At 47.4% G+C, this 22165-nt stretch overlaps 1 protein-coding gene across 5 annotated transcripts in view; it reads left to right on the top strand.

The window, feature by feature from the left end:
• Positions 1–22165, top strand: part of SFSWAP (splicing factor SWAP) — a 79723-nt gene that overhangs the window by 35955 nt on the left and 21603 nt on the right. For 4 of the 5 annotated variants that reach the window (XM_023739278.1, XM_023739276.1, XM_023739279.1 and 1 more), the window contains 6 exons: positions 2963–3200; positions 4243–4374; positions 5078–5171; positions 5821–5998; positions 12074–12304; positions 13454–13644. In XM_023739278.1, the coding sequence (XP_023595046.1) occupies positions 2963–3200; positions 4243–4374; positions 5078–5171; positions 5821–5998; positions 12074–12304; positions 13454–13644 (1064 nt within the window). The remainder of the gene's footprint in view (positions 1–2962; positions 3201–4242; positions 4375–5077; positions 5172–5820; positions 5999–12073; positions 12305–13453; positions 13645–22165) is intronic. The other variant, XM_004385010.2, reaches the window with a different exon arrangement.

Raw genomic sequence — 22165 nt, forward strand, 5'->3', positions numbered from 1 at the left:
AACTAAAATGTCTCTCACACACAGCCTGGGGCCGGTGCTGGGGGAGGTCCTGCGTTGGAGGGAGCCGTGGCCCGGAGACATCTTCAGGAGTGGGGCTGTTTTATTTACACCGGGAAACCACTTTTGTTCTGTGAGCTCGGCTCTACCTTGTAAACGTTTCAGTGTTTTAGTCAGCAGGTTCAGGTGCCTGTCTGCACCTTGCCAGCACTGCTGTTTGTTACCGCTTGGTGCTGACTGACCATGGTGGTGGTTCTGGACAGCTGTGACCAGCCCTTGACTGGAATATTAGACCTTTCACAGGTGTGAGGCTGGATTTTGAAAACAGCTTCTTCTCTTTGGTTCCATAAGGAGTACATCATGTTGGACCTGCACAATAGATACTGTTGGCTGAAACTTAATCATAAACTGTTGTCTGTTTTTATAACTTCTTGAGTCTTATTTGTTGTGGCTACCATTTAAAATTAGGCTGTTTTGGCAAGAGAATGTCTAATACAGGATAGACGGTTTTTCCTTTCCTATTCAGATTGAAATTTGGGCCCAGCAGTGGTAGTGGATCGGTGTTGTGTGGTCCCGCCATGGCCGCTCCTGGGGACCGTGGCTGCACCATGGGGTGTCCTCGGGGAGCAGAGCCCGAGTCGCAGGGGTGAGGCTGGGCCTGGCCTGGTCCACTGTGCCCCTCCCGCTCCTGCAGGAGTGGCTTTGGTGGGGAAGATCCCGGGGGTGGGGCGCTGTGCGGTAGGAGTGGCTGGAAACAGTACCTGCGTTCTTTCAGGAGTGAGGTTCTGTCTTTCAGAAACGTGCTTTTATTTGAATTCTTAGATCTGATAGGAGAAGCCTGTATTTGAGCCGCTGTCCAGTTTGTCCACCGATAAGTGTGGATGTTGTTAGTTGCCCTCGAGCCAGCTCGGACTCGTGGTGTGACATCACGCGTAACGGAACGAAACGCTACCCAGTCCTGCGCCGTCCTTGGGACCGTTGGTGTGTTTGAGTCCGTTGTTGCAGCTGCTGTGTCAGTTCATCTCATTGAGGGTCTCCCTCATTTTCAGTGACCCGCCACTGTACCAGACATGATGTCCTTTGCCAGAGATTGGTCTTTCCTGATGACATGTCCAAAGTCTTGCCATCCTCACTGTGCGGAGTGTTCTGATTGTATTTGTTCATGTCCATCAATGCTATGTGCTCGGTGCCGGGACCACAGAGACAGGAAGACAAGACCTGGGCCCTGAGTGGAGCGGCGGGGGCAGTGCCCGCAGCCTCCTGCCCTCCGCCTCCTCCTGGCAGACAGTACTGTCTCACCCTGGCCTTTCTGCAGAGAGGTTGTGTGAAATGTTTCTGTGCCAAAGATAAGTGTGGGGTGTGCGTTGAGGCCACAGAGCTTATTTTGAAATTTTAAGGTCTTGCTTTCACTGTGGAACAGCGGTGCATCAAGCTGGAGGATGACCCCTAGGGAGGTCCTGCAGTGTAATTAGTAAAGTCAGCCATCAACCGCGTGGTACAGGGCAGGTAAATACTCAGCTGCTAACCAATAGCTCGGTGATTGGAACCCACCAGCTGCTCTGCGGGAGAAAGAAGTGGCAGTGTGCGTCCCTAAAGTTTACAGCCTTGGAAACCCTGTGGGGCAGCTCTGCTCTGTCCTGTAGGGTCGCTGTGAGTCAGCATCGGCTTGACGGCAGTGGGTTTGGTTTCAGTTTGATGCCTACAGCATCTATTGAGCAGGCATTTTTCTAAGCAGAGCTAGAAAGGCCGTGACCCTGGCTGATGTTGGGAGTTTTAGGCTGCTCCCTGCATAGCACCCATGGCTGCAAGCTGTCCTCAGTGCCCAGATTCTGTTATCTGTAAAGTCACTGGTTTCCAACTAAATGAAACTCCATCATTAGAAAAAGTTTTCACCATTCCCTGATGAAGACGGAACTAAACCTCTGTGTAGTGCGTACCAGGTGCTTGTCTACAACAGGACTGAAAATAAAAACTCTTAATTAGATCATTGACTCTTCTGTGATTTGTGCTGGTTTTAAACGTTTTTCCAAAAAGATGAATAAATTTATAGGACTCCTGATTGTTAAAACAATGGGCTGCCATCCCACAGGTATCTGCATACGTGCCCGAGATGCACCACTGTATGGAGCGTCCTGAGGCCTGAAACGGCCCCAGTGTCCCTTGGTGGGGGACCTACTAAATGCATTGTAGGACAGCTATATGTGGGGAGGGGACACATGTTAGCAGAAACGGCCCCAGTAGGGGCCTTGGTGGGGGACCTACTAAATGCGTTATAGGACAGCTATATGTGGGGAGGGGACACATATTAGCAGAAATGGCCCCAGTAGGGGCCTTGGTGGGGGACCTACTAAATGCGTTATAGGACAGCCACATGGTGGGGGGGCACACATTAGCAGAAATGGCCCGTGTCCCTCGGTAGGAGACCTGTCAAATTACAGGACAGCCATATGTGGGGAGTGGGCACGTATTAACGACTGTGCCGTGGTTAAAAAGAGTAACGTGGATTATAGATGGAATAATTTCCAAGATGAATGTTTAAACGAAAAACCAAGGTTTCTGAAGAATGTGTAGTTAGCGTCAAATAAGAAAAAAGCAAACGGTACAGATTCGGATGCATGCTTTTATAAGCGTAAATTATCTTGTCAGATCGCATGAGGAAGGAAAAGGTGACAAGTTACTTCTAGACAGAGTACTTTTTTTTAATCTGCATGTTCTGAATTGAGGGAGAAAATTCATTTTAGAGGGTGTTTGTGTTTGATTGCTGTGGATGTCCGTGAGGCTGTTCACGTCCCCTTTGTCCCTGGTGTGTGCCTCAACATTGCCTAGTGCTTTCAAATTGTGTATCATGTGGGCAGGTGCTCTGGTCTCGGAAAAATGTAGGAAACGGAGAGATGGAACATGGTAGCACAGTGGCGGGCTGGCCTGTCACCTGCCGCTCAGTCTCTGAATGTGTGTCTCCTGACAGCGACGGTGGCAGCCATGTACTACAGCTACTACATGCTGCCCGACGGTACCTACTGCCTGGCGCCACCCCCTCCCGGGATTGATGTGGCCACTTACTACAGCACCCTGCCCGCGGGCGTGACCGTGTCCAGCTCCACCGGCGTGACCACAGCCCCGCCGCCTCCTGGGACCACGCCGCCGCCTCCCCCGTCCACCACAGAAACAAGCAGTGGGGTGACCTCTACGACCACCACAACAAGGTGCGTGCGCGTCACAGCTTACTGTTGTGTCAGCGCGGTGCGTCAGAGATTGTGGTTTGGGGACTTTTGTAATCTGGATTAGTCACAGAGCTCTCCACTATGGGAGCATTTAACCCCAAATCCCCATGCCACAGAGGTGATAGGAAAACAGCAATGGTCATGATGTAAACATTTTAGCAATCCACATGGATTCTCACTTGACGTCCCATCTCCATCTTAGCCCCAGCCTCTGGTCCTGCCCGTGTCAGCACCTCAGCTGGCAGTACTGGCCTGGTCAGTGTGGAGGGAAACCACGGTTGTTTGCAAAAATGGCACAGTTTCATAAAGTTGATGAGAGTGTCCTTGGTGTACTTCTTGACTCTCACACAAGCCTTTGGCAAGCAGGGATCTGACGGGCTGGCGGGTAGACCAGTTAACCGCTGAAGAGGGGTGGATGCTGGCCCAGGTGACTGTGAGTGCTAGATCCCTGCTTCTCCACTTGTAAGGGTGCAGGTCAGATCTCTTGGATGAACGGGTGCTTGATCAGCACTTCATAAGAGGGACTTGGATAGCACAAGTTTAAAAGAGACTCAGGAAATTTGATTAGGCACTTGCATATTCCTGCAGAAATGGCCCTCTTCCGTGATCATGCATGGACATCACAGGTGAAATGAAGGGCGTTGAGTCGTGCTAGCTGACTTTTTTTGTAACATTACCAAAAAAAAAAAAAAGAATCAATGCTTGGTTTGTTAGCATGTAATTGAGGGGAACTGCTTACCAGGAGAAAAAAATGAACCTGTTTTTATGACTTCAGGTGTCATTTTTCAGTAAAATCCTCATTTTCACCATTTCCTGTTGAGATTTTGGTCCCTGTTTCAAGTGGATTGACGTGAATTAGCCTTTTATAGTACCAGTCCTAACTTCCCTGTGAACGGGAACATCTGAGACAGTGAAGGCCCTTTCTCCCACCCAGTGTGGCCCATGCTGCATCTAGCCACGGGCCAGTGTGCCTGCACCTGACTCGTCCACGTGGGAGAGTAACCCCAGCTTCTCCTCCCTGCAGTGCCCTTGCCCCCGTGGCTGCCATCATCCCCCCACCCCCGGACATCCAGCCTGTGATCGACAAGCTGGCTGAGTACGTGGCCCGGAACGGCGTAAAGTTTGAGAGCAGTGTACGTGCCAAGAATGATCAGAGGTGAGGAAAACCGTGTTGGGTGAACTGTGTGGGGTGAACCCGGTGGGGTGAGCTGTGTGAGGTGAGCCGTGTGGGGTGAGCCGTGGGGAGTGAGCCTTGGGGAGTGAGCCGTGGGGGGTGAGCCATGTGAGATGAGCCGTGTGGGGTCCAGGGTTGTCGTCGAGCTTGGTGTGGGTTCTTCATCCAGCTCCATGATCCCCTTTCCTAATGCCTTTAATCCTTCTGTTGGTTCAGATGTCTTTAGGTAAATGTATCTGGTAATTATCTTGTTAAATTAGTTAGAATTGGGGTAGGTTTCTCTAATGAGTTATCTGTTTGTTCAGTTGGTTTGGTTTTTTAAGCGAGAATGTTGAACCAACCTAAAATAAAAGGCTGGAAGTCATGCTTTTCAAGAATCTGCCCTGGGAATTCAGATACAACCTCCCGCCCCCACTTTTTTCCTTTAAATCAGATAATGTTCCAGGCCTCAATTAGTAAAACAGAAGCTGCGGGGTTCATTTGCAGGGTGACCTGCGTAACCTTGATGCTCTCTGCCCCGCAGTTTCCCTTGGGTGCAGTAGGATGTAATGGTAGCTACTTCCTGATGTTGTGGAGGTAATGAGGAGTTAGTCACTGTGATGCGTTTAGGACAGTGTCTGGCTCAGGGAGGGTACAGTGAGCGCTGGGTGGCGTTAAATGACCGGCTTTCCTCGTGTTTGTTCAGGTTTGAGTTCCTGCAGCCCTGGCACCAGTATAACGCCTACTATGAGTTCAAAAAGCAGTTCTTCCTCCAGAAGGAAGGTGGCGACAGTGCACAGGTACGTCCGTGAGAAGGCAGGGCACCCTTTGCCTTGGTGGCTCCGACACACACACACAGAAGTAACTGTGTGCGTCCCAGCATGTCTGAAAGGCCTTGCTGATTGAGCACACTTCGATTTTAGGCTCCAGGTATATGCGGTGTATGAGGTAGAACATGCTTTCGATCTGCCAACAACTCACGTATGTTCACAGTACACAGGTGCTCATTTGTCCAGCAGGTTCTAGACAAAAAATCCTGTTTTTTCAGGCATTGGATGTTTTGGTTGGCCGTTGTTCTTAGTGACTTTTGATGAAAGCCATACACTATTAATTGCATTAATGTATACTTAAACATAAAATTTAAACCTGTGTGTTCATAGCCGATGGTCTGGAGCTGCAGGGCTGCAGGTGGCTCAGGGAAAAGGCCATGAGTGTTGGCTCACAAGACTGCGTCAGAGCTTTGAGGAGCAGGGCACTCTCCCAGGGGGACAGAACCTCCTCTCCTCTTTCCACCCTCTGGCCTACCAGAGCAGCGGCTCTGAGTGTGGAAGCTGTTCCTTAGTGCTGCCCAGGCAGTTCTGTAGAAATGCTGTGTCTGGTGAAATGCACGTATTACCTCTCCTGACAAGTTCACGTCATCCCCGTGTAGCAGTTTATTGTCCTGTCCAGTCTCTGCAGGCTGCAGCAGCGCCAGAAGAGGCTCCGGCTGAATCTGCCGCTGAGAAACCGAGTGAGGCTGTGGATGACGGGGCGTCTGAAGACGTCGCTGAGGGTGGAGGAAGGGCAGCCTCGGGGAAGAAGGAAGCGGCATCCGGCAAAGCCGTCCCTGATGGGAAACTCGTGAAAGGTATGCTGTGCGCCCCGCATGCCCACCTCCTCACCTGAGAGGCCGTGCTCTAAGCTGGCAAGAAGGATTCTGGGTTAATTAGGTTAGAGCAGTACTCTTCTAGTTTGGAGTTGGGGCCACTTAGATATAAGCCAGTCTTAGGTATGTGTGTATGTAGCAGCCTGTTCATCTGAGCAATTGGTGGGAATGTTTAGGACATTTCAAATCATGCTCCATACCCCTCAGACTTCTGAACTCTCTTTATTACAAGCTGCTGTACTAATGAAAGTAGCTCTCGGGGTTGCCGAGAAGAAGTCCCTTAAGGCTGTCACCGTGCAATACTGTGCATGCCCAGTTTTAGTTACCTTGTTGTGATCCGTTCCTGCAGGGGGTTTCTCATGTGCAGGACAGGCAGACATGTAAATAGCCAAAATAATAAACAAGCAAAATGAGGAAAGTCAGGAGCAGATGCGTCAGCGAAGATCTGTGTGGTAAAACACGGATAAGCAATTACTCCACCTGGGAGGGCGGGCCAGGCTTTGTGGAGAAAGGAGCACTTGAACAAGGTTCTGTGGGGTGGGTGGAATTCCAAAGACAGGGACATGATCACGGTGGAGGCGTGGGGCCTGGCTGAGGGGCTGTGTGGCCTGGGGACACGGGTGGGTGGATGAGCAGGACACAGCTGGAAATGCAGAGTCTGGCCGCTTGTGGGGCTCGCTGCATGCTGAGGTCACTGGACTATTCTGTGGCAGCAGAACTCCTTCGTAGGCTTTAGGAGAGTGGTGACCGTGTCCCATCTGGTGGCTGAGATAGTGCATGCGGGAGCAGCAGCACCGCTCTGACGGCAGGCCGTGGCCACAGCTCTGGCTCACGAGAGCGGGCAGAGCAGGCCCAAGACGGGTGGACTTTCAGGACTGCCTTTCTCTGCATGGGGGCCTTTGTTTTGATAGGAATGGTGAGCGTAACAAGTAACTAAATTGGCTCCCTGGGAAAATTCAGCTCTTTAGAAAAAAGTTTTAAAGTTTCGTTGGGCCCCTCATTCCAGAAGGTTAACTGAGCATTGTGTTTAATCTCTCACCCTTCCTGGCCACGTACAAGCTCTCATTGAGTCCTCTGAAGGAAGAGGATAAGTCGGGGGAAAAGCGTTAGTTGCGCTGGAAACCAGGGGCAAGCAGTATACGTACTTCAGAAGCTATGAGAACTTTTATCAGATGCAGACAGAAGAGATGGAGGGCACGCCTGTCAGCCAGGGTGCTGGGAGGGGGCTGGAACAAATGGGTGCTCGAGGAGCAGCTCATTGGCCCTGCCACTGTCTCAGGAAGTGCAGTGGGTCTGCACCTTAGAGGTGGCTCGACACCTGCCTCCACTGCTGATGAGCTGAGCAGAGTAGGCCTGCCACAGACACCACGGGCTTGCCAGTTGCCAGGGCTGAGCCACCTGCTGGGTACAGTTGCCTCCACTCTCCGTGCCCAGTCCTGTAATCTGGAGAATTAAAACAGCACATTCCAGTGAGGTATCTGAACAGACACCTGTACAGGGTCTGACAAAGCCCTTCCCAGCTCACTTCCGGAAAAAGAGGCGTACCTCCCTCTACAGCGATAAGGAAACGGGAAAACTACTGCACCCATAAAGATGCAGAAGGTCAAAGGAGACACGTCTGAGCTTCCTGAGCAGATGGGCTTCTCTGAGACATCGTACCAAGTAACGAGGAAGTTTCTAAACCTCTAATTTGTATTCTCACATCTACCTGACATCTGTGAAACTAGTGTAGCCCTTACTCTGCCATCTGGGAAAGACTGCCAGATTGTAAAATATAATAAAGGCACTAAAGAATAGATAGAGTGAGAAGACAAGCTCAGAGTTTTTCTCAAATCTCAGAGGAAAAAGATGGAGATGGGAGAAAAGCGTCCAGGTAGAAACACATGCAAGTTATCGTCCAAGGGAGAGAAATGCAGGCTGGCCCATCAGACCACCGCATTAACCGTGGATCACTGAGGCGTACCTGGAGTTCTGGATGGAAGTATTTTGAATGCAGCAGGTAGGCTTTCAGACACGTCGGCACTCTGAAATAATTAGTAAAGAAAGTGAAGACAATGAGAATAGTTCTTAGCAAGAGACTACCAGATGCAGGAAACGTTTTATTCAAAGAATAGTAGAAAGGCTTTTATGCCTATGTTGGTTACAAAAAAAAAAAAACCACAGAACAATTGAGCATTAAACTCAAGAATCTAGGAAGAAACTATAGAATGCATCAAAGGAGGCAGGAAAGGGGGCTCAATAAATATAGAAGCACAAACTAGTGAGAAAATGATAGGAAACCCAGTAAAGTAGACCATCACTGTACATGTTTAATGAAGGAAAAAGCGCATACGTAGATACACAGTATCAATGAGGAAAAAAATATCTTAAGTACCCAAGAACAATATATATAACTCTAAATTTGAATAAATTTGAAAATCACTGGAAAATATCATTTTCTAAGAAAGCACGAATTGCTAAAATTATTTCAAGAGGCACTAGGGAGCTAACGTATATCTGTAGACCTGAAAGAAATTAGAAAATGTTGGTCGGTGAAATCACTCTAAAAAGAAGCCCAGCACGAATTAACAACAAGTTAACGTACCTTCAAGAAATAGAAAGGCCCATGTTATTAAGTCTACCCCAGGGAATTAAGAAAGATGGAAAACGATGGTGCTCTCAGAGCCTTAATATTCAGACCTCACAATACCTAGCAGCCTGTAGGCCACCTTCACTTAGGAGTAGAGATGCTGACATCTTAGACTGAACCCAGCTCTACATAAAGTAAGCTGTCAACAAGTGGGATTCCTTCCAGGACATCCCACATGGCGTCCCACCAGATGGCCTTTGATATTTTATCATATTAACAGATGAAAGACTTTTTGGGTTTTTATCTTAGTAGATGCTGAAAAAGCCTCAGTATTCCTGAAATTTTTAAAGTAATAACTTCCTTATCACAATAATTGATATTGGAAAACCAGGCTCTCCATTTTGGAGGAAGAAAATTAAATGCGACACTACATCACATCTGACAACGGTGATAATTCCAGGAAGATTAAATATCTAAATGTGAAAAATAAAAGTAGAAGAAACGTAATTTTTTTTATAATCTTGGAGTTTGGAAGGACTTTGGAAGAATTAAAGCCACAAATCATAAGGAAGGATTAGTAGGTGTGATGGGGCCAGGGGATCAATAAAGTTAAAAGACAAAGGTCAAAATAATGGTGGTTTCTAACATAATGGAAGATAAAGAGTTAATAGTCTCACGATAGAAAGAGTGCTTATGAATCAATAAAAAGATAGTCATTGCAGCAGGAAAACGGACAAAACACACGAAAAGATAGTTCCCAGAAGAAGAATAGATGATCTGTAACTAAAATTTCTTGAACATATCCTCATTAACAAGATACTGTTTTTTACCTCTCAAGTTGATAAAGTTAGAGCAGATAATACTCAGTGATGGGGAAGATTGTTCTGGAAGTGGAGTCTGGCACAGCCTCTGTGGAGGGCATCCTAGCCATGTGCACCAGATTTTAACTGTGAACAAGTGTCTCGTCACACACATACCGCTCACAGAGACGTCTGTGCAAGGACCTTCACCACAGCGCCAGCTGGTCCTTAGAACGAAAACTTGGAGGAAACAGCCGTGGACGACGCACTGCTGCCAGTTACAGTGCAGTATGCTGACTGTGAGGCTGCAAGGGCCTGGCGTGCTGACAGATGAAGGGAAGGCCCGCCGCCACCGGGGCTTTGGTTGGGGGGGCCTTGAGGGAGGGGGCCTTGGGAGACACCAGAGAAGGCTGTAGGAAGTGCTTTTCCTGGGCTGTGGTATGTTTGCGAATAAAATGGGGGGAAGAAGCAGTAGTTACGTAATTGAATAGTGCTACAAAACGAACTCATCCCTCATCCCCTGCTTCCGAGCTGGCTTACCTTGGGAAAGTCTGTGAAATGGGAGCCTGATCATATGTGTCTCACAGGGCTGTTACTGTCACGCGAGGTGTAAGGTAGAGAGAGTGTGCAGACGGGCTGTTCTCTTATCAGATGGCTTTAAAGTGCATGCCCAGTAATGGTGCCGTGTGGCGTATTTGGTTGGTACGCCAAAATGCTCGCTTTCCAATGTCTGCTTTATACTGAATGTTAAGATAGAAAGCCTCGAGCTTTCATTTTAATATTACGTTTGTTGATTGTTTACTTTCCTAGTTTGGGGCAAGAGATGGTTTAGGAGTAATTATTTTGTGATTTAATATTCTATTCTGGCGCTTTAACTTGAGTGATTTTGATTAACGTTTTAAGTGAAGGTTTCTCTCGTTTTGAAAATTTCCTTGGCCCTACGTTTATCAAAGAGACCATGTTACTACAGGCAATAAAGGGTTAATTTTGTTAAACTTTTTTTTTTTTACAGAAAATGTCAAACATGTACAAAAACAGAGCACAGTGTATAGTGACACCCCCCCACACACACGCACACACACTCTCATCAGCCAGCTTCAGCGATTCACCCAGGGCTGATCTTCCTTTGCATACTCACTCACAGCCCTCCCTGGCAGGTCATTTTGTCCATAAATATTTTAGCATGTATCTCTTAAAAATTGGACTTTTCTACAAACAAAATAAAGTGGTTATTACTGAGTCTACTTACAAAGCGTATTTTTAGTCCCTGTGTTCTATCTGTGTTTTAGGGGCATTGTTCTGAACGGGAACATAAAATACCTAACATTGCAAAATCAATACAAAGACTGTAATTTTTCTCTTTTTTAACTTTACCTTATAAATACTGCTCTCCCAGCAGTCACTGTCTTTATCTTGGGGTGTGCCGTGGAGCTTGAGGTGATCACTGATGAAAGGAAGTTACATTTCAAGATCTGCTTTAAATCATTCATGGGTTTGGAACCATAAAATGCGAGAAGTGGGAGAAACCTCCTGGACCAGCTGGTCTAAACTGTCGCTGGGGCCTCAAAAGTGGAATTAGTTACATCGTTCACCACGTTCTGAAACCTGCCTTTGTTTACTTAGAATCCATTTTCCTTTCATAGTCAGCTGCTTTGTAAGACATTTAAAATTTCCTTTCATTTTTGTGGTTTACCCTGGTGACATAGCTATGGCTGCTAACCAAAAGTTCAGCAGTTCCAATCCACCAGTTGCTCCTTGGAAACCCTATCGGGCAGTTCTCCTCTGTCCTGTAGGGTCGCTATGAGTCAAAATCGACTGGACGGCAACAGGTTTTGGTTTTTGGTGGTTTACTTGAATATCCTTTGTAAACAATAAGGAATGGTTTATAAAAATAGAGTACCTTATTACAATCAATTAGCAGTTTTAAGAGCCATTTCCCCCATATCTAAAAGGAAGGGACTCTATGAGCCTTTGTTGAAGTGGATGGGGCGGGAAGATGTTTTCCTTTGGGACCTTTGTGTTGCTCTTAAATAAAATTTTCCAAATATTCTAGGGGAGAAAAATTGAACCACCCAAGTTTTGTTATACTAAGCTTAAGAAATTCTTATAGGTGTGAGAATAGGCTGACCTAATGCTAGCATGAAGTCAGCATCTAGTAGAATGTTTGCTGAGTTAAGGAAGGGGTTCTCTAATTTTTGCTTTCTAAGAAAGGACTTTGTCATATAGTCAGGATCTTTTACGATACCTTTTTATAGTGAAGTTGCATCATCTACTTACTTAACATCTATAGGCCGAGTCCCCTCCACCTGCAAAGAAGGAGAGTTGACCATTTGAAAATGCCAGCGGTCCCACTGTGTCCCCCCAGTGGGTGTGCCCTGTGTGGCCCTGACTTGGGAGCTCCATCAGTTGGATTTGGTGTGGCTCAGTGTGAACCTCCCCAGTGAGCATGGGTTGGTGGTTGTCACAGTGTCTTACTGTGCATGGGATGTGCTGGAATGGACGTGCGTGACAGGTCTACTTGCCAGCGGCAGAGACTCCCTCCTGCATGCAGTGGGGCTCCACACTCTAGACTGTCCCTCCTGCCGGCGGCGCACCCGCGGATCCCGTAGACAGGAGGACCTGTAAGCGTTTCTGTCTGTTCTTCTAGTTTCTTTGAAATGTGTTACAATTTTCGCCTTTTCTCAATAGCTTCCTTTGCTCCAATAAGCTTTGCAATCAAGGCCAAAGAAAATGATCTGCTTCCCCTGGAAAAAAATCGTGTTAAGCTAGATGATGACAGTGATGATGATGAAGAAAGCAAAGAAGGCCAAGAAAGCGCTAGTTGTGCTACAAACCCTAATCCAGCAGTTGTCCCACCCTGTGTAGTTGTTGAGGAGAAGAAACCTCAACTTACCCAGGAGGAGCTAGAAGCGAAGCAAGGTTTGTAGACACGTTTTAAACTTCTTGAAAGAAATAAAGTACGTAAATCAAAGATTAATCTTACTAAGCCAGAAATACTGAGACTGCCAGCGAGAATCTCAAGTGTCTGGGAGTGAGAGCCCTCTGGGTGTTGTGTGCTGTTTTTGAGGGTTTGGAGCGCTCTGTGCTGGAGGGATGAGTGTACTCTTCATTAGGCCTCTGCTGCGGGGCCGCTGGCAGGCGATCTGTCTGCAGAGCCATCATGTCGGCCGTCCTGGCCGGCCGCACCACGGCAGAGTGCTCTAATGGAGAGGCTCTTTGCGCTTGGATTGCAGTCTGGGGTGAAATGCTCGGCCCGCATCCCCATTCACGTTAATGTACCAGGCGGGGAGAGGCCTTCTGTGAGGCTGTCTCACCGCAGAGCCCCCGGACCCTGAGACATGCGTGCCTGGCTGACTCCCAGGCTGTGGTCCCCGCTGTGAGCATCGCACGGCCTTCACGCACACCTCTGGGGTGTCTGCGCCAGCCGGGGGGCGGGACAGCCCGAGTCCTTCCACCCCAACCCAAAGCGAAATTACACTCCGCATGAGATCAGCTCATTAACGTTTGCCTTTATGGTTTTTACCTATTCTGACTGGTTTTCTTAAGTTGCTTTTTCTGTACTTACGCAAACAGATCAAGCCACATTTATAAAAGGTACTTTTTAAATCACAACCTGCCTTACTATCCAGAGCTGGCATTGTGCGAGAGCTGCTGTCCCTCAGCAAACTGGTCATCATGTGTGTGTCTGCAGCTCCACGTACTGTGTGCAAACTCCACACCTTGCCGGCTCATGGGACTGAAACGCCTCCTGGGGTATTCCCTGCTTGGTGTGAATGTTTGGCTACGTGTGTGTGGATAAGTGCCTTTCTGAGGTTCTCGTTATTCCAGCTTCCACTAGTGTGGACCTTCTCACTGTTTGGAAGGTAACATGTCAGAAAAATAAACAAACCAATTTCCTCAAAATCTCGTTGCCGATTCTGTTCACCTGTTCTGAATTTTGTACCACATTCTCTTTTTTGAGCAATTGCATTGCATTTCATGACCTTTTTGCTACCTGTGAAAATTAAGATAGCATGATAAAAAATACCGCTTGCTCTAAACCTCATCTTTTGTTGTTTTTTCCTTAAGCAAAGCAAAAGCTGGAGGACCGGCTGGCAGCTGCCGCCAGAGAAAAGCTCGCCCAAGCTTCTAAGGAGTCAAAGGAGAAGCAGCTTCAAGCGGAGCGTAAAAGGAAAGCTGCTTTATTTTTACAAACCTTAAAAAACCCTCTGGCAGAAGCAGAAGCTGGGAAGATTGAGGAGAGCAATTTCACTGTGGAGGTAAGTCAAGGAGACAGTACCTCAGTTGCTGGGGAAGCATGGGGCCAGGTCATCACCTCTGGCCACCCAGACCTGCCGGCGTGGAGGACGCTGGCATGCACAGGTGCCAGACTGTACCTGACTGCTCTGGATCTGGGAATCCGTGGCGACTCCCTCCCTGGGTACTCATGTGCACATTCACACCAAGTGTGGGGTTCAGTATCGAGACCCACAGTCCCTGAGGCCCCAAGGTAGGGGACAGTGCTTGGTGGCCAACCTCACAGGGCCAAGAGGAGAGCTTCCTGGCATCTCGCATTGGGTCTGTGATCAAACATGTCAGACAGACGAGCGCACTTGGATATATGGATTTAGGGTCTGGCAGCTCCGCCCTGGCTTGTGTGTGTACACCCAAAATTAGACAATAGGTAAAAGGTTGTGGCTTTTTTTTTTTTTTTTTTAATGTAAGAGCAGTTAAAACAGTTGTTTTTAAAAAATCTTTGTCAGCTTAGTCTGTCTTTTTAAAAAAAATAAGTGTTACCTAAGTCCAGGAATTTTACTTTCTGAAAAGATTCAAACCTTCAGAAGAATGGACAGAAAAGTACAGAGAACACCAGTATGCCCTTCACCAGGTGGCCAGACACTCAGGCCTGCATGCGTGCACACGTGTGTGCTCTCACTTGCGCATGGATGCTCATATCTGCACAAGTGCTCTCACGTACGCGCTCATGCCTTTTTTTTTTCTTTTTTCAAACCATTTGGCAATCAGTTGCCGACATCCTGACCACTCAGTCTCCCCAGCCGCTTCGGTGCACGTCTCCTAAGATCAGGGACACTCTCCTGCGTGACCACGGTGCCATTGTCACAGAAAGGTGATGCTGACACCGTGTCATCTGATGTGCAGCCCATGCCTACCTTTCCTCAAGCGTCCTGAAAGCACTGTTTATAGCTGTGCGTTTCCCTTTAGTACAGAAAACTGCCTTGGCTCTTTGGACTTTAATTACATTGACATTTCAAAGATTCTGGGGCCACGGTTCAAAACTGGTTTTTGCTGAACGTAGGCATGTGGTTGGTTTGTTCCATGGAGAGCAACATTGTGACATCAGACTCGAGCATCCTACTCAAGGCAGAATAACTTCCTTGTCTCGGAAATCCGTCTAAAATTCTCTCAGATCTGGCAGGAGGCCTCCAAAATTAAGAGCTGGACCACATGGGGGAAAATTTGAGTTTTCGTGGGATCTTATTGAGCTGTGGAACGTAGCCTGGTGGGCTGAGCCCTTCTGCCTCACTCTCAGGTTTTCCAGGCCGTGGAGGTTAGCGTCGGCTCTGATGCTGCTAATGACCCTGCCCCTGAGTGGTCATCTGCACTGCTGTGCCCGGCAGTGGGGTGGTCCCAGCCAGGACAGCTGTCACTCAGTCCCCCGTGGCTCTCAGGACGGCCACCTGGCTAGGGCCTCCATCGTGTCCTCTTCTGGCTTCTCAGCTCAGCCAGTTAGGGCCAGAGCGGGAGCACCCACAGAAAGGGCTCATGGCTACTCCTCAGCTTCGAGAAGCCTTCAGCAACAATAAGGGAATGAAATATGCAGCAACTAGAAATGATTATGAAGATGACCATGAGCGCACAGACGGATGCGGTTATAGAGTGACGCGGAGAAGCAGACTAGAAAACGGCTCTGCTTAATGGCTACGACTATGAGAAGTATGTGTACAGTGTGGTGGGGAGAAAACTCTAAAAAGCAAGGGCATTGTTACAGTGGTAGGAATGTGAGTGGTTTATTTGGGTTGCCTTTATTGTTAGGATGTCATTTGTGCAGTGAATAAAGGGTTTAATTAAAGGATATCTGAAGAATAGATACTTCAACTGGTTATATTACATATCGTATCTATATTTTCTAATGAAATTGTGTTTTGATGAAAACTCAGTCACAGCTAGAACCATTCATCATTGATCCACAGTCCTTCCCCATGTTTCCTTGGGAGCACACAACGCTGCGCCCCCGTTTCTTGCCTGTCTTCTGCTCACCGCCAGATGTAGCTGCTCCCAGCCGTCCTGTCTTCCAAGACTGGTTTTGATTCCATAACACATAGAACGAGTTTTCTGCTTCTTTTTAAATCAATTGAATGATTTTTCTGGATCTATAATGGTGCAGATCGTAGCTACTAAACTATTTCAACAAAAATGTAGTGTTAGCAGATGTCTCTAATCGCTTTGGAACAAAAATACTTGTAATTAAATTGACGGTTGTCATAAATAAGGTTCATTCTCTGGAATTTTTAGCCAAAAGCAATTCCTGACAACGTGTTGCCTTTAATTTTTAACTGAACGTCCTTATATGCACTGTACTCAGAGATGTGGGTACGTGTGACCAAAGTGCATAAACGTGGAGTGTTTAGCATTCAGAAGCACCTATGGCATTACCTGGTTTGGTGGCATTACCTGGCCTGGCCACCTTGTGCTCTGGATGCAGAAACCCCACAAGGCTGAGGAGTGAGTGGTCTGGTCTAATTGATGTTCCCAAAAGATGTCCTCCCAAGTGGTCCCCTCGCGATCCTGCTCTCCTGGGCCGCCAGACACACGTGGGCAGTGTAGATGCTCATGCCAGGAGGCCAGGCACAGAAAGGACAGGCATTTCCCTTTCTATACCTTCCAGTTTCCTGAAAACAGCCGTAGTGCTTCTGCTTTGTCTTAAAGAAAGGTGGTTTTATACTTTTTTTAATAAGCAATGCATACTGTGATTTAAAAAAATCATCACACTCACTGATTTCAAAACATCCTATAAAGCTACAGTAATCAAAATAGCCTGATACTGGTATAATAAACATGTAGACCAATGGAAAAGAATTGAGAGTCCAGAAATAAACCTGTACATCTGTGGTCAACAGATTGACAAAGAAACGAGGTACATTCAATGGGGAAGACAGGCTCTCTTTAACAAACAGTGCTGGGACAATTGGATCTCCACATGTAGAAGAATGAAGCTGGACCCCTACCTCACACCATATACAAAAATCAACTCAAAATGGATCAAGGACCTAAATGTGAGAACTAAAACCATAAAACTCTTAGAAGAAAACAAGGAACTGGTTTTCCACAATGGTTCTTAAATATGACACTGAAAGCATAAGCAGCAAAAGACAAAATAGATAAATGAGACTTCATCAAATTTAGAAACTTTTGTGCATCAAAGGACTTCATCAACAAAGTGGAGAAAACCTACAGAATGGGAGAAAATCTGGGGGAACCATATATCTGATAAGGGTTTACTATCCTGAATATATAAAGAACACCAACAACTTTACAACAAAAAGACAAACGACCCAGTTAGAAAATAAGCAAGGGACTTGAAGAGACACCTCACCAAAGAGGATGTACAAGTGGCCAACAAACACAGGTAAAGATGTTCAGTGTCATTAGTCGTTAGGGAAATGCAAACCAAAACCACAGCAAGATACCACTTCACTTCAACTAGAATGGCTGTGATTAAAAAAACAAAATAATAGGTGTTGGCAAGGATATGGAGAAATTGGAACCCTCATCCATTGCTGGTGGGAATGTAAAATGGTACAGCCACTGGAAAACAGTTTCATGGTTCTTCGAAAAGTTGGACATAGAACCTACCATATGACCTAGCAATCCCAATGCTAGATATATATCCAGAAATGAAAGCAGAACCACAAGCAGAAACCTGTATAATACCAGTGTTCATTGCAGCACTGTTCACAATAGCCAGGGTGTTCCAAGTATTCGTGGACAGATGATAGATAAGCAAAATGTGGTTCATACACACAGTGGAATACTACTCAGCCATAAAGAGAGATGAAGTCCTGACGCATGCCACAACGTGGATGAACCTTGAAACATGACGCTGAGTGGAGTAAGTTAGACACAAAAGGACGAAGGACCCCGCTTGTATGCAGCAGGCACATGTGTGTTAGTGGTTATCAGGGGTGGCGGGGAAGGGGAAGCCTCTGCTTAGGGGTGCCGAGTCTCTGCTGATGGTGGTTTCACAACATGCTGAATGTGGCCTGTGTCACTGAATCGTGCACGTGAGGGATATTGAATTGGCAGACATTTTGCTAAAAATATTCTAACCACAGTAAAACAGCTTTAAAAAAAAAACCAGAGCACGTCATCACTGAATTGTGCACGTGAGGGATGTTGAATTGGCAGATGTTTTGCTGTAAGTATTTCAACCCCAGTAAAATAATTTAAAAAACAAACCCAGAGCCTAAAACTCATGAGCATAAAAACTGCAGTTGAATAAATCACATCAGTTAATTTTGTGTGTCTTCTCTTTTTTAATAAAATACTTCACCTGAAGAAAAAAACATTAAAATGCTAGAGAAAGGTATACAATGGAGAGTAGAAGTGTTTTCCAACTTCTCTCCCCAAAAAATAGTTTCTGTTTCTTGTGTATTGTTGAGGGGAAAAATGTCTGTTTATCAATGTATGGCTTTAAAATTTCACACTGATGAACCCACACCATGGACGTTATTCTGGCATCCGCCCTTTTTCCCTCACGTTAGAGCGGTCCTTCCGTTCCTCTGGCAGCTCACAGTGGTGCCTGGTGTCTTAACGGCACTCAGTAAGTGCTGGCTGGGGGAGTGACTGTCGGAGCTTCCATACCCTGTCAAGTACACCGCTCTCTGGGTGTCCACGGCTCGGCCAGCCCCTCCTCGTCCTGGGCACCGTCCGTGGGTCTTGCTGTTGAGAACATACTGCAGTGAGCACACATGTGTCCTCCCCCTGTGCACGTCACCACATGTGTCCCTCAGGCGGGGTCCTGGCCGTGAAGTGGCCGCATCACAGTCTCTGTGCCTTTTTATCTGAGGCACTGCTGAATGGCCTCAAAACAGACGGCTTGCTGCCTCCGTAGAAGAGGAAAATAACTGCACCCACCCCCTGCCGTTCTACTTAACCTTTCATTTTTGTGCCCGATGGGGCAGTGGTATCCCTTTGTTTTAATTTGCAGGTTTTACTTACCAGAAGTATGAAGTAACCTTTCCTCTGTTTCTTGTCCATTTGTGCTTGTTTTTGACCTGTTTTTGTTTTGGTTGTCTGTCTTTGTCTCGGCTGTGTTAGCTCTTTGTCATCAGGGCTGCAAACATCATGCCACTGTGTGCTTTTAGTCCGCCCCACGTGGGATTTATTTCAGTATGAGGAGCAAGGGAGAGATACTCCCCCCATAGAGCCAGACAGTTGTCCCCACACAATTCAGTAAGTCATACATCTTTTCCCCACTAATTTAGAAAGCCACCTTTTTCACATATGACCATGCACTGCGTAACAACCGTTCAGGCAACATCTGAGCACATATATGTCCATGGTCCCGTGAAGTTACACAGGCAGTTCCCCGGTTACAAATGTCCAACTTACATACAACCCATGCTTACGAACCAACCCCCATAAAGCCTGTTATATTAAAAATTTGAGGTACATACAGTGGTTTGTAATGACGGGCACTACTTTGCAATGCACATCAAAGCATTATTTTTATTACTCTGTTATGTTAAAGATGTTTTAGTGTGTCTGGGAGCATTTCTTTAATGTTTTTATGCATAGAAAGGTATACTGTATACTAAAACATTTGACTGACTGATGTTCAATAAGAACATTACCTAACTGTTCCAACTTACACACAAATTGAAGTTAAAGACAGACTTAGGAACAGAACTCGTTTGTAAGTCGAGGACTGCCGTATGTAATAGGGCGTTGGCGCAACGTCCAAATCACTAACGTCCTATTTCACAGAACATATCGTGGACATTAAGCAGTGCGTAACTGTACTAAATCCCCCCTTGTGTGTGTTTGTTCTGTTTCTGCATTCTGTCTGTTGTGTTGATCTGTTTATTAGGAGAGGTGATTTTATATACCGGGTGTCATTTCAGAATGGAGGCGTGGAGTGTCTGTTGACATGGAAAGATGTTAGCACTACATTAAATTTTTAAGCAGTATGTAAAGTACAGAAAAGCAATCTCGTTTTTGCTGTGTGCACGTGTATATATTTTCTTAATTGGAAACGAGAAATCGAAAGTCTTGAAATGGACCCCTTTTGAGTTATGTAAAGGAGCCCTGGTAACTCACTGGTTAAGTGCTTGGCTGCTAACTGGAAGGTTGGCGGTTTGAATCCACCAGCCAATCCGAGGGAGAAAGATGTGGCAGTCTGTTTCCATAAAGATTACAGCCTAGGAAACACTGTGGGGCAGTTCTACTCTGTCGTGTAGGGTCGCTGTGAGTCGTAACTGACTCTATGGCAGTGGGTTCAGGTGGTTTTTTTTTTGTTTGTTGTTTTGAGTTTTTTTGGTTATGCAGTCATTCACGTGGCAGCGACAGACTTGACGGCATTTTAAAGTTATCGACCCTGCCGCGTTTACTGGTCCATAAGAGTTTGAAAGAAAATAGTAAGAAAAACCAGCCAGTGTTTGTTGAACATCTTTAGATTCAAGGCACCAAGGCACTTTGGGATCTGAATTAGAAACCTGTTTTTTAACCAGTGATTGGAAAACTGGTATCTGTGAAGTTGAAGTTTACACATGAAGATTCCCAACAGGACAGGCCTGAGGTAGCCAAGTGCATTCTGGATGTGTGGGTGACACAGTGGTGCTCTGCAGCTCCCCAGGAGGGGACAGGCGATGACCATCTGCAGCCCCTAAGGGAGAGCGCAGGCCTGTGGGATCGTTACACTTTGGAGAAGTGCAAGGGCTAGAGACGGCACGTCGGACCAGAGACCCCGGTCGTCAGGGACAGACAGGAGGAGACAGTGAACTGGGAGTGGTGGCTGGCGGCAGGCTGGAAAGCCCGATACGTCAAGCACGTGAAAGCGGCCTGATGGAGGCATCGTTCTGCTGGAGGCGTGCGGGACGCAGTGTGGGTGACTGGAGCATAGGAGCATGGGCCAGGCAGCACCCAGGCAGGCATGAGCTTCGGGGCGGAGGGTGGGAAGGACGGGGACGGAGGGTGGGCAGCTTTGGACACGGCCGGCACGTCTTGGCCACTGGGTCCCGTGGAAGGCTGGCTGACTGCAGCTGGGAGTGAGACTGATGACGTTCCGAGCAGGCACTGAAGTCTGAAGTTCCAGATGTAGAAACTCTTGAATCTTATGTATAATTATGCTGTTTCATAGTTAATGTAGTGTTACTTCACAAATAAGATTTTATTTTATTTTAAAATACATGTTCATCTGCTCTTCTGCAGTTCAGTTTGCCACAGCAGGAAATAATAGTTGTTAGTTTTTGTGCTGATTTGTTAGAGACTTCATTGTGATGAAAGGCCCTATCAACATGATTTTCCAGTGTTAAACTGGTTTTCAAAAGTCCCCCTCTGATTTGTCCATAAACTGCCAAACCAGCCTACCTGCCCCTGTCTCGTGGTAACTTGTATTGTGCTCTTTTCTGCTGGAATATTAAAATTGCTTCCCAGAAAGGCAGCTCTGGTTCCTGGGAAGAGTGATTTGGCCCTAGTCAGCATGCACCACACCATCGGGCGCCTGCAGCATCTCAGGCAGCTTCCTCCTGACGGTTGTGTGCAGAGGGCCCACCAGGGCGCCTTTGGGAGCCGACGTGGGGGCTGCAGTCCTGGCTTCCAGTGTGACCACCTGCTTTGTCTTTCTGGTTATTCTTACATGCAGTGTAAATTTGCAGGGCATTCGGGAATCTTTTTGGTAAAGCCAGAAGTAGCATTTACATTGAAAGTTACTGTTTGTTGGGGCCCGCGCTGTCCGACGCGGTCGCTAGCCGGGGTGACCTCCTGGCATTGAGCCTCTCTGACCCGACGGGCCTGACGGGTCCTGTGCTGGCCCGGAAAACGGTGCTAAGTGCGGTGGGGGGTAGACTGTGCAGCCATCTCCCACACTCCAGACGGAGTGAGAGGCCCGTGCTCATGATTTTCCCACGCGGGGTGGGTGCCCGCTGCAGGGAGAGCAGCCATCCACTGCAGTCGCCTGAACCTTTGTGGTGCTTCCCTGCCCGGCCTCAGGCTGGCGTCATCCTGAACACCCACTGGAAGCCCTTTCCACTGCTTCTCCATCGTCACTGTTCATGTCGCTCTCCGGGGGCTTCGGAACCCTCCAGGATTGTTTGCAGAGGCCAGGCATGAGCTCTTGTCCTTCTAGCATCAAAAATTTAGACTTCAGCCCAGAGACTGGGAGAGATGGAGATGCTGTGTAAACCCCACTGCTCATCCTCCAGTGGTCGTACCTCGGGCCTCTGTTCTTCCCACTTACGAGCACAAGCTTGCATGGCGCCCACCTCTCCTCCCCTCCATCTTGCCAGTGAACGGAGTGCGGGCGTCTCCGCAGAGCGCATCTGTGAAGGCCATGTCTGTGCTTCCGCTTGTTCTCTCGATGAGGCACGGCCTCAGGGACCAGGCTGTGTGGGCTGAACTTCAGCTCCTCCTCGTGCTCATCGTAGGAGCATTGGTGCCTTGCTTCACGTCTGAGCCTGTGTTTCCTTCTCTGCAAATGAGGACCATCACAGCCACCTCACGATGCTGTGAGGACAATGGTGCTAGTGTGGGACGCACTGTGGTGGGTGTCTGACAGATGTC

Source organism: Trichechus manatus, unplaced genomic scaffold, assembly GCF_000243295.1.
Source record: "Trichechus manatus latirostris isolate Lorelei unplaced genomic scaffold, TriManLat1.0 scaffold00131, whole genome shotgun sequence".
NCBI classification, from domain to species: domain Eukaryota; kingdom Metazoa; phylum Chordata; class Mammalia; order Sirenia; family Trichechidae; genus Trichechus; species Trichechus manatus.